The 17,336-nt window shown below is 51.9% G+C and overlaps 1 protein-coding gene across 3 annotated transcripts in view; it reads right to left on the bottom strand.

Moving 5' to 3' along the window:
- Positions 1-434: 434 nt before the first annotated feature.
- RXRG (retinoid X receptor gamma) overlaps positions 435-17,336 on the bottom strand; it is a 103,766-nt gene continuing 86,864 nt past the window's right edge. For 2 of the 3 annotated variants that reach the window (XM_036922878.2, XM_036922877.2), the window contains 8 exons: positions 14,105-14,249; positions 11,205-11,384; positions 9,060-9,220; positions 8,814-8,943; positions 7,644-7,776; positions 6,370-6,461; positions 5,080-5,181; positions 435-891 (listed from right to left, as the gene is read on the bottom strand). In XM_036922878.2, the coding sequence (XP_036778773.2) occupies positions 590-891; positions 5,080-5,181; positions 6,370-6,461; positions 7,644-7,776; positions 8,814-8,943; positions 9,060-9,220; positions 11,205-11,384; positions 14,105-14,249 (1,245 nt within the window). In that variant the 3' untranslated portion in view covers positions 435-589. Of the gene's footprint in view, positions 892-5,075; positions 5,182-6,369; positions 6,462-7,643; positions 7,777-8,813; positions 8,944-9,059; positions 9,221-11,204; positions 11,385-14,104; positions 14,250-17,336 lie in introns of all 3 variants that reach the window. The other variant, XM_036922880.2, reaches the window with a different exon arrangement.

The raw sequence follows: 17,336 nt of genomic DNA, 5'->3' as shown, positions 1-17,336 counted from the left end.
TCCGTAGGGTTAGGTAATGATGAAAAACAAATTTGGTGTCCTCTGGTCTTTTTGCTGTTGTCGCTGCTCAATGAAAGAAAAATCCATTTCTTTGTTACTACCTCCCACCAATTCCCAGGATCCAAGAATCTTCCCCCATCAAGAGAACATCTTCCCTTGGTCTTACACTGAAATTCTTCCAGTCCGGACAAGGTGATCTGTACTCATTATTCTTAGGAAGAAACACAAAACGAGGAGCCCAGGCTGACTGCGTGTCTGTCCCCAGTCTCTCCAGGGGCTGCTCTGGGGCAAAGCCGGCTGTGCCCCACTTGGACTCGGGTATCTAACTGTAGGACTCATTGTTTCAGGGCACCAGCCCCCACCTCTGGGGTAACTCCCCTGCAGCACAAAACACACCCCATGCTCCAAGCAGTGCCAGCATCATATATATTTATTATTCATTCCTTTGCTTTCCATGGCAAGTGAAAAAATAATTTAAACCAATTATATGTACAGAGGCTTGGTTAGTTTTCCCAAGAACTCCCAGAAAGATCCCTGGCCCCTTAAATAGCAAAGAAAGGTTACCTTAAATGTCTATACAAAACTCCACCTATAAAATTCTCATGTGTAGAAAGGTTTCTTTATTGTAAGCATGACATTTGGGGAACAGGAAGGGGTCGGGGTGGGGGGTGGAGGAACGTGTGCGGGGCGGGGGTCCACCCGCACCGGCCCAGGGCTCCTCCTGGCGGAGGCCGGCTGCGGGCTCAGGTGATCTGCAGCGGGGTCTCCAGCATCTCCATGAGGAAGGTGTCGATGGGCGTGTCCCCGATGAGCTTGAAGAAGAACAGGTGCTCCAGGCACTTGAGGCCGATGGAGCGCAGGGCCGGGAGGCGCAGCAGCAGCTTGGCGAACCTGCGGGAAGCCGAGGGCCGTTGGCAGCGGGGCTGGCAGCTCGTTTGCTCTCCAGCGCCCCGCGATGGAAGGGAGGCCCCGGGAGGGAGGCGGGGGCAGCGGGAGAGACCGAGCCGCGCGCTCCGCAGCGGGTGGAGGGCAGGTTGGGCTTCTCGCGGGCGCAGGCCGGCCCTGCGACTGGAGGATCTTCACCCCGGGACCACGTGCAGGCAGTCCCCGCAGCGCCGCCTCCAGCCGGGCTCCTTCCACCCTCCGCGCCCGGCTTCCGCGGACCCCGACGGGGCGCCTGGACGGTGGGCCGCGCCGTCTGAGCCCCCTTGGCGCCGGATGCGTGCGCTCCGCAGCTGCTGAGCCTGTGCTTGGGGCTGGCAAGGAGTAGCTGCACACAGCAGCCTCCGCCCCGCGAGGCCCCGCTGCGTGGGAGACGGTGCACGCGAGCGCGCTCGCACGCACACAGCCTCACGTGTGTGCGCATGCCCTCGGCACGGTCACTCACCTGCACAGTCTCACCCATGTATGCACACGCATACACGTGCTTCACACATATGCACACACCCTCACCCGGTCACACACAGCCTCATGTGTATGTGCACACTGACTACTGTCATGTGCCCTCGCACGTGTGTGTGCACACACCACGATCACTCATGCATACACACTCAGCCTCACACGTATGCACAGTCCTCACCACGGCCACACACACATGCCTCACACATGTGCATACATCCTCACCATAGCACATGCCCCACACATGCACATGCATACCCACTGCTCTTACAGTACACACTGTATGCACACGCATGCTCATGCACACCCTCACACACAGCCTCATGCACACACACACGGTGCCTATACACTCACACATTCTCCTGAGCTCTCAGATGCACTCACACACATGCATGTGCCCACACACCCTCACACACACATATACACACACACATTCTTCTATAACTAAGGACCTTGATTGTAAGGTTCACCAAGGAAGAGGCCAGCGCATGAAGACTCACCTCACATCAGCACAGCCTTCCCAGGCCCCACAATCTGCCGCATTTCCCTGCCTGCTTTCTGGCCCCTCTCCGACCCTCAAAAATCTTTTTGCCAATGTAAATTTCATACATAATGTTATTCTAGGTAACTGGAAATCAAGTAACCCCACTCACCACTCCCAATAAGAAGTTCAGGAACCCAAACTGCATCAGACACTATGGCCTTAAATCAGAGACGCCTGGTCAGGCTGGACCTTCAGTAGGAGTCACAGCATAATTTTACACGAGGGTTTCAAATTGTAATTGTAATACTCCTTGAAAATGCATGTTATTCTATATTTATGCCACAGGAAGTTTTAAGGAAATGGGATAATGTCAGAAAATAAAGTGGCACCATCTAAAAAGGTAGGAGTTACTTCTCTCTGTGGAAAAATTAAAGACCTACACATAGACCAACACAAATCTTCGAAAACCCTTTGGTTGTAAGGCCTGGGTGCCCCTGAATGGTGTCGCCAAACAGGAAGAGGCGGTTACTAAAGAGTGAGGAGGCTGAGCCTCTAGCCGTGGCTCTGCCATGAAAGAGAAGCATGGACATTAGGCAAAAGAAATGGCTTCTCTAGAAAGTGCAAAGTTGGGCTGAGATTCACTCTGAACATGTATTCTGTTCACTCCCAAAACGCCCAAGTTTTACAATATGTGAAATGCTACACACGCCATAATTCCGCTTTCTTTAAGGAACTGAGATGGGGACCACAGAAACAGACACGCTGCTCTCCTCGCCGGGGGTGTGGCGGCCCCAGGCTGGGAAGGCACCTGCTGTGTGTGTTAGAGGGAGAGAAGTGCCCCAAGCGCTTCCCCTCCTGCCTTCTCTGCTTTCGGGCTGCAGCCCGCGCCACTGGCCCCGAGGTGTACTTCTAAGAGTCTCCACAGGGTGGCAGCGCCCACCGCCAAGAAAACGGCCCTGGCCTGGCCCTGCCAGGGTCCCTTCCAACCAGTTCCTGCAAACCAGGGGGAACCGGCTCTCAGCACGCTTACCTACCTGGGTGGGCCACGTGGCATCCCTGATGGAGTGCTCAGCCTCAGGGTGGTCACCCTCCGTCCAGGCTGCGCTGGACACACCCAAGGGACACACAGGCGGCAGCCTCCACCCCGTCCCTGACCTCCCAGGCTCTGCGTCATCCAGGCCACAAGCTTGGCATGGCTCCCCAGTGCCTGGAGGCAGCCCCCTCCCCAGGACACTGGGAAAGTCCTAAAGATTTTCAAGTGACAGACAGCAGAAGCAGCCTGAATGTCAGTGACGGGGCAGCCACCACATGAGGATATTCCCACCCTGTGAGGTATCGTGCCATCACGCAAACTGATCAGTTTTACTTTTCGGTATCTGGTAAAGTGCCTAAGTGGCTAAGGGAGGAAACTAATATGCCGATCTGTACGACTTCATACCTGTAGCACACCTTGCTGTGATACATACGCCGATACACATGGTACTGGAAAGAAATGTATTCCCCCAGAATGTACAACTTTCATTACCTGCTTTATTTTTTTTTAAATATTTTCCTACCAAAGCATGCTCTGCTTTTATAATGAGGAAGGAAGAGTTTTTGTGTTTGTTTTTAGACAGATGAACCGTACAACCTGGAGCCAATTCCAGGAAGAGGATGGGTGTGAGCCTCCTTAGGCCTGAGGCCCTGCACACTGTATGCTCCCAAGGAGCACGTGTCTAACACCGTCTTGGAGCTGGCAGGTTTGGTAGGAATGGCCCAAAGTGGGGTTCTCAGTTAGCTGCCGTGGGCCAGAGGTGAGCTGAGGCCGGTGGCCAGGCCTCCCCCCGGGTGGGTAGGGCTCTTTCCACCTCATCTGCGCAGGAGTGGAGGAGACGGCCCGGCGTGGAGGCCACAGCCCGTTCTCCCTTCTCCCTCGGCGCCCAGCTCTCACGGTCCCATCTCCCTGTGCCAGTGGGCCACACGACTGAGCTTAGCCAAGAGGAGCCGGTGACAGGCTGAGGGACCTTTCCTGTCCAGGCCTGGCCCACAGAGCCCCAGCCCAGGGCCCCTCCACCACCTCCCCTTCCACTACCGGGATGCAAGAGACCCTGTGACTCTGGGACACGTGGGGCCCCAGGAAGGAGGGAGGCTGGGCCCCTGAGGGTGTGGAAGAGAGCCCCTCTCTGAACTGACTGTCCACCTATGGTTGATCGGTGAGCAAGACATGAATTTCTACTGTGTGCACCTTCCACGCTTTGGGAGGCCCGTTACCCCAGCCTGCTCTCCCCAATACACAAGGCCCGCACGTTTACTGCACCCAAGGGCGAAACCCTCCCCTTGGAGTTATTCACAGCCTCCGCTAAATACAAAGCTCAGCCTCTTCTGGGCAATTGCTAGATGCCGGCTTATTACCCAGAAAAGGCAGCCTCACGGAGGACTAGAAGTCATTAGGGAGAATGGGGAGCATGAAAAATTAATCATAAAAACAAAACCAATGTCTTGAAGGCAGCTTTTTCAAGTTTCATTTTCCATTTTCTGTGAGACCTGAGGATTATATCCTCCCTTTTTAACCAGAGTTAGCAAAGAGGATTTGGGGGGACACCTGAGGAAAGTATCTTCTTAAGACTCAGGAATATCCGCCCTGGCAGATGGCCTCAGAGACCTTCTCACCAGCATCTTCCCCTTCAGGTGAGGAGCCCACAGCCAGACCCACAACCTTGCCAGGGGCCACGGGGTGGGCATCCTGGGGCCCAGGGGCTGCCTCTCGTGGCCACACAGCCTGTGGCTCCTACAGCACGATTTCCTCGGGGGCAGAGCGGAAAGCGCCATCGCACAGGAAAGCACGAGCTCTCTGAAATCAGACAGACCTGGGCTCACGCCCCAGCCCCACCACGCGGCAGCCCGGAGACCTTCCCCTTTCTGAACCCCGCTGCCTCGTTAGAAGGTGGACAGGTAACGAGACCCACGTTCGTTTGGTCATCTGCTCATTCGTTCGGCATTTAGAGCTGTATCCTACTTGTCAGGCGCCACTCTGGGCCTCGGTGCTCGAGTGGTGAACGGCGAACAAGATGGACAAGACCTCTGGCTTCGTGGTGCCAGCATTTCAGTGGCTTTCCGCTTGTTGTGGAGATTAACTAACACTTGAAAAATTCTAGACAGTGCGCAGTGGTGAGAAAACGGCGGCCCTTCACTGCCGTTCTCCGCACCCCCTCACCTGCCTGGCTGCTCCGGATACTTCTGCTTGGTGTAGGCCTCCAGGGTGGCGTAGACCTTCTCTCGCAGCGTCTCCACCTCAGCGGGGTTGGATAGACCCTTGGCATCTGAGAAAGGAGCCTGGTTTAGTGTCTGGTGACAAACCTCAGGTGGACACCTTAAACAGAGTCTGTCCCCACTCACTGCCCCAAAAGTCACCAGACACACGTCAGAAGGGGAACACTGTGAAACACACGAAGCCAGTCCTTTGTGCTTCCCTGTCTGTGCCCAGTCCTCCCAGTAAACTGTAGGAGCAAATGCTCAAAGCTCCAGTAAAGACCAAGGGGACCTGGGTCAGCACTACTGACTCGGGAAGAGAGTCTTGTGTTATACGGGCTGTTCTAGAAGTAATACATCCACACATCACTGCGCGCCTACCATGGGCTAGACGTGGTCTGGATGGCAAGATGGATATGAAAAACGGATTGACCCATGACCCGCAGCCACTAACTAACCACCTGATTCTGGAGAGGAAGCGCACGCACACATGTGACTCTGACTGCCCGTCTTCCCAGGCCTCCGGGGCACCCCTTCTGGGTCTCTGCCTGCTGCCCACTGCCCTTCCTCAGGCCCCTTTCCTGGCTCTTCCTTTTCTTTCCCACTGCTCCGTGTTGGCATGGCCCCCTGCTCAGCCCTCTGCCCTCCTCTCCACCTCCCTGTGCACCTCCCAGGTGAGCTCACACCTGCCTTAGAGCCGTGCATGCCAGGGATAGGCGGGCAGCGCTCAGATGTACATCTCTGGCCCTGACTCTGAACTCCAGACTCACATAAACAATTGCTTCCTAGGCAGCTACTCGTGAATGTCTAATTATCCAGCTCAGATTTTAATGTCTAAAGACAAAGTCCTGATTTCTATCCCCCCACCCTTAGAACCCCCATCTCAGTTAAGTGAAAATTCCATTTTTCCAATTGTTCAGGAAAACAGAACAAAACCCCCTGAGAATTATATTTAACACCTCTCTTTCTTTTACACCCTATATATATCCACCAGCAAATCCCACTAGCTTTACCTAAAAATACATGCAGAATCTGACCCTCCTTTGCCACCTCCTTCACCACCACCCTAGGTGATTGGCATCTGCACCACCTGCCCCCAGCAAGTACCCTCTACACCCACAAGACTTCTCAAGATGGCCCGAGGAGCAGGGGCTGAGGAATGACTCCGCCTCCCACCTCCTCTGCCTCCGCAGGCGAGAGCACCTGAGATCACTGGCACCCTGGAGGCCACCATGGAAGCGGCCTCACTGTGTGGTCACCTGGGTTAAACAGCACGATGGCCCGCAGGCAGCCCAGCTCCGACTTGTCCATCTGCATGTCTTTCATTTTGGAGACCAGCTCAGTCAGGACTCTGTCCAAGTAAACAGGGGCAGGTGATGGGAACATCGTGAGCAGCAGGCCAAGGGCTGATGAAATGAATACAACCGATACTGATCACGTACCCACCCCATTTCCCAGATGATGCACCAGGTACTAGGGACACAGAGACGAACAGGATGCAGGCCCTCATCTCAAGGAGCTTACAGTTTAATTGAAGGAATGGATATGGAAACAGCACAGGCAACACAAAGCCAGTAAGCGCCGTGAGCCCAGGGCACAGCAATGCCGAGCGGGGAGCAGGGAGCTCTAAGTGGAGGGGTCTGGAAGGGCCACCTAGGGGATCTGGAAATTAGCAGAAATGCAACAGCAAAGCAAGGTGTGTTGCACATCTAGCAGGACACAGCAGGGCCAGCGTTCAGTGACAGGGAGAAATCTCCAGGCACCATGGGAAGGGCTGAGCCCACAGAAGCCGTGTCTGCATGGAAAACACGGGGAAGGGCAGGGAAGGAGTGGAGACGTCCTGGGTGCATGTGCACATGGCCTGGAGGCCCATCTGTGACGGGGCTGGGAAGGGGTTGTGGGTCCCTGGCCTGGGACAGAGACACCATTTCAACTTTGGGCTCCTCTTTAGCGGTTCTCCATCCTCCCCAAGTCACGCGTTCTATTCGCTTCTTGCGTCTCTGCACATCGCAGAGCTCACCCTCCCTTGGGCATCACTTCAGGGGCAGAATCCCAGGCTGAGGCTGTCGCTGCCTGACCGAGGTGGCCCTGCTCCTGCTGCAAACCTCCCCCAGAGATCCTGCTGCAAAGTCCAGCTGGACCTGGACTCCTCGAGTCAGACCCTGACCCCCTGTCCCCACCCCGGCCCTGGAGGACAAGCAGGTCAACCTCCCCAGCTGCTCTTACTGGGTAATATCACTGATCCAGGATTTTCTCTGGAAACCCTAAGGACACCAGGCTCTCCGTCTGCCCAGCAACTGCGCTGGGTCTCTGACTGGCTCCAGCTCACGGTATCAATCTTTCTTTTAATCCCTCTCTCATTTCCCAGGTTCATGTCCTCTTATGCTGAATGGTCTCTGCTTCCCGCCGCGTGCAGCTGTTTGGGCCACCCAGCCTGCGTCCCAGCACCCCCCAGGTGCACACGCATACGTGCACGCATGCGCACACACATGTCCACACATGCGCACACGCGCTGGGAGCAGATGAAAGCCACCTGTCAAAGATGGAGCCGACCCCAGCACTGTGGGCACTGCTCCGGTGGACGTGCAAACCCGTGGCCAGGAGGATGCCGTCCTGCACGGAAACCGAGCGGTGGGAGAAGGAGGCAATCAGCAGTTCGTTCCACCCTGCGAGGGCAAGAAGGCGGCTTTGAGGGAAGACTGGCCACATTCCAGCTTCACTGATAATCGTCCGAAGCAGGTCTGATAATTCCCAGGCAAAAAAACAGAATCAGAAATCCAGAGAGGGTGAAGCTGATTTCCAGGCAGCACAGCTCCTTCGTGAAGAGACAAAGGACAAGACTGGGACCCCCTTACAGCAGCTCTGCACCCCCAGACTCCTCTGTGCAGCCGGCAGGGCAGCTTGAGCATAGGATGCTTTCCCCCCACCCATCAATCAACAAATATGCCGGCGTCACGGTCACCACGTGAGCCGCGCGGGGGCCAAGGTGAGCACAGCCCGTCTGCCCCCAGGGCCTGAGACCTAGTCTGGTTCCACTGGCGCCGCCCAGCAGCCCAGCGCGGAGCCTTCCTCCGCTCACTGCTCGTTCATCGGCTGACAAGGAGGAAGGGAGGGGACCGGCTCCCGGTCTCAGCCCGTCTTCCCCACCTTTTCCTGCTGGCTCAGGACAGAGAACACGGGGCCCGAGTCCGCCGCACGTGTTCCAGAAATGGGAGGCAGGAGCGCGCACAGCACATACGCTCTCAAAACGCAAGGGACCCTGGCGTCCATCTAGGGTGAGCCTGAGCAAAAGTCTCCGGCTTCTCTTGTCTCCCCTGTGAAATGGGAAGATCTGTTTTCCCAATTTCCTAACAATAATGAAACACAGCTTCAGACTGGCCTAGGTAAAGATGATTTAGCGTCTTTGGGATGTGCACACAGATGACCAAGCCATGGTAAAATGTCACGGAGAAAGAGTCTCCCTCCTCCGTTAACAAACGGTGTTTCATTCGGGAATGAGAGGTTTGTGGACGGCCACCCAAACTCAAGAACCTACAAATATTAGAAAAAAGAGCAAGTTTGAAAGGGTTATCCTGTCACCGAAATGGTTCACAGCCTGGGTGGCTGACGGCCCCATCAGGTTACCCATTGAGGATCCCAAGAGTACTTCCAGATGGCAGCCCGCATGGTTGTGCCAAGAAGAAGGAAACCCTGATACCCTTACCTGCCCGGAGCAGAATGACCTGGTCCTCCAGGGTGAGGTCAGAGAAGTGGGGGATGCGCTTGGCCCATTCAACAAGAGTGAAAAGCTGCTTATCAGCTGCGTGGCATATGTTGGTGACAGGGTCGTTTGTCTAAAAAAGGAACAAGGTAACGTGAGGGGCAGGTTCTGGGACTCTGATTCACCCCCCATCCCCAGCCTCAGCCCATCCAGGAAGTGGGGGGCGGATGGAGATCCAAGATCACATACCGAGTTGTCCATGTTCATGTCACCGTAGGATTCCGTCTTCGGTTCAACAGCAAGTTCCGCTTCCAGAATCCTCTCCACAGGCATGTCTTCGTGGCCACTGATGGCACATTCCACCTCACTCTCGGCGCGCTCCCGGCTCCTCTGCCTTTCTTCTTGCACAGCTGGTATGCGGAAGGACATGCAGATGTTATCTTACACCAGGGACAACTGTGGGGAAGTTAGTTACCCACCTAAGCCTCATTTTCCTCATCTGTAAAATGGGCATCCCTGGGCACTGAACAGAGACGTTGTGACGTTGACAGATGAAGCTTAACCCTCTGCAGAACTGTGGGTCCCCCAGTCCGCATCCGCCCCCATTTATGACGGTGACCTCTCTGAGGAGTCTGCACGTTAAGGGTCAGTGACCTCTGCCCTCTCCTTTAATGAGCCTCGCTCTCTGGGCAGTTTCCCATGCCCTTCCTCCACCTGCCAGCTCTAACCAACTGTGAGCGTGGAGGAGTTAAATAGCAAGGACATCCCGTAAGAACCCCTCTGTCAGATCCTGCGCATCATCCTTGACATTCACGTCCCATTAGGTCTGCCCCTAGTGCGCCAGGCTGAACACATCACCTGATCGGACCCGTCAGGGAAGAGCTTCAGGAAGCCATGTGGGCACTTAGTAAGCGAAGGGGTGGAGGAATGTCACCTAGATGACACTGCAGAGTCAGCAGCTGACTTTGGGGCTGGGGAAGGGTGCACAGGCAGAGGTGTAGGCTGGGATTATCTCAGCCTGCCAAACTGAGGTTTCTTCAGAGTTCATTCCAACCCTCAGAGCCTTCTGTACATTAGGGTATCAGGCAGACCCTCTCCCCACTTCCACCGTCTTCACTGAGAGAACAGTCTCTGTTGGGTTAGTTTCCATGATCTAGAAAGTGATGGTTTCCATCTTATTCTCAGTAGCAATAAGTGCAATTCAATATTAGCACACATTTTTTTTTCAATCCTGAGAATCAAGAAAATTATACTCTACGCAGGTGGCTGAGCTGGGTCTCGGGACAGCTGCTCCACCCGCACCTTCCCTGCCAGCGTCTCGCCCTCGTCCCCACAGTCTGCTCCCCAAAGCTCTACTCTCCGAGGGGCTGATGAGCCGCGAGGCTGCAGAGGCACGGGACCTGCGTGCTGGCCACCTCGTCTGTCGCCCCAGAGGCATCGGGGACCTCTCGGGGCAGGACGGGGGACGGTGTGACTGCCAAGACACGAACCACACTCCGCAGTCTCAGGTAGAGGTACACGGGGAGGCCTCCAGACCACAGTGGTATTCAGGGGTTGGGGGTCGGGGGGAAGAGGGTAAAGCAGGCAGAGAGAAATAGAGGGGACAGAGGGGAAGGGCACAGAGGGGGGGAAGCACAAGAGAAGCAGAAGTCCTGTGCCCTGGAGTCAGGAAATCTTTTCCAAAACGGATTCTACCGCTTCCTGCCTACATGACACCAGACACGTGACTCAGCCTGCTAAGCCTCCATTCCCTATATGTGAGGCGGGCATTACAGTGCTTGACTGAGGTGGTTCTGTCACAGTTATATGAAATAATGATTAAAAGTTCAGAAAAGCGTGGCTGTTTCCCCTTCCTGTTTCTCTCCATGCTCCTGAGCATCTTCCTCTCTCAGCCCTTCTTTCTGTCCTTCTGTTAGTCTTTGTTCACTGACCGCATACTGAAACTGCCACACGTATTTTTATTATCAGCTGGATTTACGGCTAAAGTTGGATGCGTCTTGTATTAAATTTTTAAAGGTAGGTTAATCGGCTCCTATTTGTCTTGATTTTAAAAGATGGGGAAAAGCAAACTAAGTTAAGCCCCTTTTGAGGCCCTCAATTGATTTCTCCCACAGACTTGTAACACTCGAGAAAAATACCCTTCAACTTGAAGAAAATAATCTTGACTTCAGGGAATTCGATTCTAATTCCAACTTTGTCATAATTAAATGATCCTGTGCTATTCACTTCTCTTTTTGCCATAAATCTGACTGTCATAAATGAAGAGTTGTGCACCTGTGGTTGGAGGAAGTCTAGGTGGCAGACATTCTGAGCTACGACACGCCCCAGGGCACATCCAGGGGACGCCGCTGCCCATGAGCAAGCGCCCTCCGGGGTGCGGGGTGGGGGCCTCACCTTCGCGCTTCATGCCCACCACCAGGCACTTCTGGTAGCGGCAGTGCTGGCAGCGGTTGCGCTGGCGCTTGTCGATGCGGCAGTCCTTGTTGTCCCGGCACGTGTACACAAGGTCCTTCCGGATGGTCCTCTTGAAGAAGCCCTTGCAGCCTTCACAGCTGTACACGCCGTAGTGCTTGCCTGGCCACAGGAAGGAGCACCCCATGGCGGTCTCTGTGTTAGGGGGCTCTTCCCTTCCCAACTACCCCATGCTCTCCCCGGGCAGGTGGGCACATGCTGGGCCCTGGGACAGAGAGTGGAGCACGGCCCACAGAGAACGCAGGCTTGAGCGCCAAGCCCGCCCAGGCAGAGTAGATCCGCCTTCCTGTCTCCCCTTGGAGGCGACCCCTGGAATTGCCAATTCTAGACCCCAGTATTAGGAAAGTCCTGGCCTAAGGTCGTGTTTATGTTGACTTTATCAAAGCAACCCGTGTGTTTAGTTAAGCAAAATGTTCTGCCTCCATTCAAGGCACTAGTGTACATAAGAAATTATAAAAATGTTTATGCATGTTTTCTGTCATCTAGCATGGAAAAAAATCCCACCTTCACTATTTCCCCATAACTGAGACCCAAAGACTTAGGAAACCCCACTTAAAAGTATTATCCTTCATCCCAAACTATGAATAAGAACCTGAATTAGGAATTTTTTTACTGCTATTGCCTGGGGAAATTAATTGGCACATGACCTTTATAGCATAATATGACAGGCCATCTTGAGCTATGACAAGGATCTGATAGAAAGTGGTTTTGCTTGATCCAGTAACCTGTTACTTATTTCATAACCCTTATTACCTGTGACACAAATTCAGCTTTCAGTGACCCTCTCTATGGAGGTTCGTTTGTGTCAGGAGAGCCACCACACCCATTCCCAAACAGACATCAAGAATCAATACCATGTGACCCAGAAATTCCACTTCTGGGAATTTACCTGAAGAAAACAAAACCTCTGACTTGAAGAGATATGGGCACCCTATGTTTACTGCAGCATTATTTACAATAGCCAAAATATGGAAACACCCAAGTGTCCATCAACAGATGAATGAATGGGTAAAGAAGATGTGGTGCATATATACAGTGGAATATTACTCAGCCATAAAAAAGGAGGAAACCTTGCCATTTGTGACAACATGGATGGACCTAGAGGGTAGTATGCTAAGTGAAATTAGTCAGACAGATAAATAGCATATGATTTCACTGATACGTGGAATCTAAAAACAAAACAAATGAACAAACAAATAAGCAAAACAGACTCACAGCCACAGAGAACAGACTGCTGGTTGCCATAAGGGAGTGGGTGGTGGAGGGGATGGGTAAAATAGGTGAAGGGGAAAAAAATTAGTGGGAATGTTTGATATCTTGATGGGGGTGATGCTTACATGAGTGTATACACATGTCAAAATTCATTGAGGTGTACACTAAGATTGAGCAGTTTATTGTATGTACCTTAATTGAAAAAAGAATCACAATATTCACTCTAAGTAGAAGTCTTTTCAATACTAAATGCCAGGCACCTATGATTAATTGGTTGGCGTTATGGGACTTGAGAATAGATAAGGAAATAGATCATTCAAAACATATATATGTGTCTGACTCTTGAGTGTTAATATGTGGTGTTTAGCTATAGAGCTGACATGATTTTCCAGTTCAGTTGTATTTAGGTTGATAGTAAAGTGAATCTGAAGTCCCTGAGAATTAGCAAATGTAAATATCTGCCTCCCAGGGGCTTATATTTCAGAAGAAGCCACCCTAAGATGAACTAGTGGCTGGAGGTCGTTGCCAGATGAAAAGTCAGTTGGGGCCTAATCAGCCAACTATACTAATTTACTGAACTCACGGCAATAATAAATACAGGATTTTGTCTTGGGCCAAGGAGCCTAATGCTCTCAGCTCTGGAGTATTTGTCTTTGAGAAACATGGGACTAATCTGTCATTCCCCTGGCTCTTCAGCTCATGAGTGAATCTTCCAGACTTTCAACTAAACCACAGGCAGAGAAAATGCTCCATGGGGGTACGGCTGGCATTCTGTTGCTATGGCAATGGCTAAGTCTGCATAATTCGGCAACACTTTTTGAGAGCAAGCCAGCATCAGTCACGTAGCTAAGTCAGGTTCAGGCACTGGGGAATTTCAATGGGGTGACATTTTGTGGCACTTTGGTGACAGTGAGAAGACGAGGAACTATGTAGTTGGCCATTGTGCACAGCTGCAGAAAAGAACTGTCCCCATCTTCTCACTCATCAAATGAGAGATTCAAATGTCATCAAAACTGAAGGGATGGGGTGTGGGGGCGGGAATGATGGGAAGGAAGAGAAGGAAGTGGGAAAATGAGAATGCAGATAAACGGGGCAGAAGGTCAGAGAAGATGAGATCGGTGAAAACATTGATTTCCATCCAGGAAGACATGTTAAAAACCTAGACTGTTGTAGAAAGGAATGCACTGAATTATCTGTTGGGGACATTATAGATACGATGTGTAGTTTTCTTTTGCACTTTTCTCGTTCTTCACATTTCCTAACAGGGGACATTATTTTTAGAGTTACAAAAAATAATTTTTTAAAAATTAAAGAGACTTCAGCTTGAGATACTTGTTGATTACAACCATGTATCTATGTCAGATGTACACACAACACAGTAACTCCAGGAGGGCTTTGCAAAAATGTCCTAAAAAATGAAATCGTACTTTAAATTCACCAAGAATGCAGTCTGTGCACCCAGTGACAGAGGTGGGCCCCAAGCTGGACATCCCAAAGGGCCTTTCTCTTTCACTGGGCACAAAGTAGCCGGCAGGGCAGCAGAGCAGCCACCTTCCCTGGGAACCCTGTTGCATGGGGCACTTAGGAAGGGCATCGGCTTCTGCACGTACCTGAGGATCGGTCCCCACAGATGGCACAGATGTGCTTAACCAGCGATCCAGGACTGGCGGATGGGTAGTTCATGTTTCCAATCCCAGGAAGCCCTGGTAAGGGCTTGATGTCCTCTGAAATGCTGACGCTGTTGACCACATTTAGCTGCAAGAGAAAAAAATACAAAGAAGCACAGAACAGGGGTAAACCAATCCCTGAGCCCGGCAGGAGCAAGGGCGTGTTCGAGGAAAAGCAAACGGTATTTCAAGCAGTTTCCAAGTACAGAGTATCTGAAACTACCCAGGGGCATATGAATTTCAGAGGGAAAAAAAAAGTGGCACAGAGAAATTCATTTCTAGACCCCAAAACCTAAACTGAAAATCATGACACGTCTCCATCAGAGCGCTCTGCTTTTTCTCATTTTGCTCATGTGTTCTCTCTGAGCTGGAAGTCCACACTGGACACACTTAGGACACACAGGAGACAAGTCAGCTGTGTGCTTTACATTTGCTATTAACTGCTGACTGCCTATTGAGCAGTGCCTCAGGCAGAAGACTCAGACTACAAGGGTACCAAGCAAAAACATGCAAAACCATTCATTTAGCCAATCAACAGACATTCACCAAGTACTCCCCATGGAGGCAGCATGGCCAGCCCTGCAGTGCAAGATAAATAAGAACACCTCGCCTTAAAACGAGTTCAGGGTGAAGTGGAAAAGGAAATAGGTGTAACGATCACCTCAATGAGCCCACCAGAGATGCTAAACCAAATGCCCAAATTCTTGCACCATAAAGTGGGTTGGAAGCCCCAGATTATGTTTTTGAACTTGACTGTCGGAACAAGTCACCTTCCCGGGAAACTGCGTAGAGCCAGAGCCTGCCCACTTCGCCTTCCCTGCGCGCTGCGGTCCCAGCGTGCGGTGGGGGCCGGCGGTGTGCGCCGTGCGTGCATCCCCTCCTCAGCCCTCGTCACCAGGTAACGGCAGCTCCCCGCCACCGCCACCCCCGTGTCACCCACTGCTCTAGGGAAGGTCGCTGGAAGCTGCTGCTAAGTGTTTCATATTCATCAAAGGAAAGGTAAATAAGTATGAGCCAGTCTTCCAATCAGCAGCATTTTGGAGCGTCCATGGGTACAAGTCAACATTCTAGGGACTGTGAAGGGAGCTATAAAATCGAGATCTGCCTCTCATTCCCCAAAAGTGCACAGTCTCACTGAGGAGTCACAACATGCACAGGGATCAAGAACACTTATAAGGAAATTCGAACAAAGGTGGTGTAGAGTCTGCATGTGTTTAAGTGTCCAGTAGAGGCACCTAGTGCGTACCTGGGAGTTGACGAGACGGTCCACTGACTGCTGATCATCTATGTGAATTCTGAATCATACTGCCTAACCCAAGTGACCGTGATTCGCAAACCAAAAAAAAGGTAAGATTTTTTTTTTTTTCTCTGCTCAAGACCTTTGGGACAGAAAGGCTGATCAATAAAACATAAAATACAACAGAGCCTGAGTTTTTAAATTTAAATTCTAAATTTACTAGCTTTTCAATTCACTGAGCAAATATTTCTTGAGCCCAAGAGGTGGGGCAGAGGCTCTGTGTTAAATGCTGTGAGGGCTGCAAAAAAGAAAAGCCTCGGCCTTCAGCTCCTGGCTTTGAAATCAAAGTCACCAGGAAATTTTACGACTTATTTTGTATTGAGGGATGAAAGCGCGTGTGTGATGAGAGGATTCTCTCCACCCCCTCCTTTTCATACAAGGCTGAGACAAGGCCTCTAGAGCTTGCATCTAACATTTGGTGCCGCGTTGGGGTAATACAGTGGTTCTCAACCCTGGATATACAACTGGAAGCTTTGAAAAACACTGATGCTGGGGCTATGGCCACAGGAATTCTAATTCCGTGGGTCTGAGGGCCACGGGCACTAGCATTTCGCAAAGTTTACCAGGAAATGCTGATGTGCAGCCAAAACTAACGATCACTGGCAGAGTGAAGAAGAGTCCCTCGGGAATCACACAGAGCTGGACGGACTCCTCGTCCGCCCTTGGCTGCAAGACGTCAAAGAAGCTACTTTCCTTCTTTGAGCTTCACTTCCCTTGTCTGTCAAAAGAGCATAGTAACACCTAATTTGTGAGTCACTGGGAGGATGGGATGAGATAATGCAGTAAAATCCCATCGCAGTGCCTGGCACACAGTAGGAACTCCATAAATTGGAACTATTATCATTCCAATAAAATGTGGTTAATTCAAACAATAGTTGTGTTTCTTTTAAGTTTTGAGTGCTACATACTCTGCTGTGTGCTGAGAATTCACAGTAAATGAGGCCAAATTCACCAAGAGGGGAAGAGATTGCATTTCTTGGTGGAGGGTGTCAGAAAATTATTTGATGTTGCCATAATACTAGGTCATTATCACTTCAAGATATGTGACATATTTAGATGCACATCTTTTATTGATATTTATGAAACAGGTTAAGGGAGTTTCTGTCAGTGGGAACCCCATCCAAGAACTTCTCCTGAGTGCCTCAAGGAAACAGACGCTAGCTCTCTGATCCACCCATGAAACGCAGCACGGCCCCGGGGCAGGAGGCCTCCAGCTGACTGCGGCACTGTCCCCATATCCTCAGACGGACAAGAAGGGTGAGGGGAGTCTGGAGGCCACCATCCCTGGCCCACGAGGCCCCCTCCCTCCCGGCCCCTGCACGTGCATCCCCTGCAGGTCCAGCCCCATGGCCACCCCTGCGCTAATCATGGAAAGGCAGCCGGCCAGCTACTGCGGGCATCACCATCCAGAGCTTGCTCTGTGCTAAATGCCCTTCCAAACCTTGTAACAACCCTAGGAGGGCTTCCTAGGGCTCAGATGAGGAAACTGAGCCTAAAGTGGTTTATTCATTTGTTCATTCAGAAATAGCATGGGGCACAAAAAGGGAAGAGTACAGGCACCGCCTCAGGGAACCAGCCCTTAATGGGATTAAAAATCGGGTGGGATAGTTTAGGAAGGAAAGACACAAGCAACTGAGATTAGGGAAGACTTCCTGGAGGAGGCAGCATTTGGGCTGGGACTTGACAGCCTTCAAATGTGGGTACAATTAGGAGAGGCTGGTAATGAGCAAAAGGCTATGAGAGAAAAGGCCGGAGGGGAGCCCTGGGGTCTGTGTCCCTCAGTCCATCAGGGGGACAGACAGGAGACGAGGCCTGGGCAGAGCTGAGGCCCCACTGCCTGTGGGGAGGCCTTTCCTCCAAGAGGAGATGAGGAGGGAT

Source organism: Manis pentadactyla, chromosome 19 (assembly GCF_030020395.1).
Source record: "Manis pentadactyla isolate mManPen7 chromosome 19, mManPen7.hap1, whole genome shotgun sequence".
In the NCBI taxonomy this organism is placed as follows: domain Eukaryota; kingdom Metazoa; phylum Chordata; class Mammalia; order Pholidota; family Manidae; genus Manis; species Manis pentadactyla.
The sequence above is the reverse complement of the archived record's forward strand: the minus strand, read 5'-3'. Positions and strand labels throughout refer to the sequence as shown.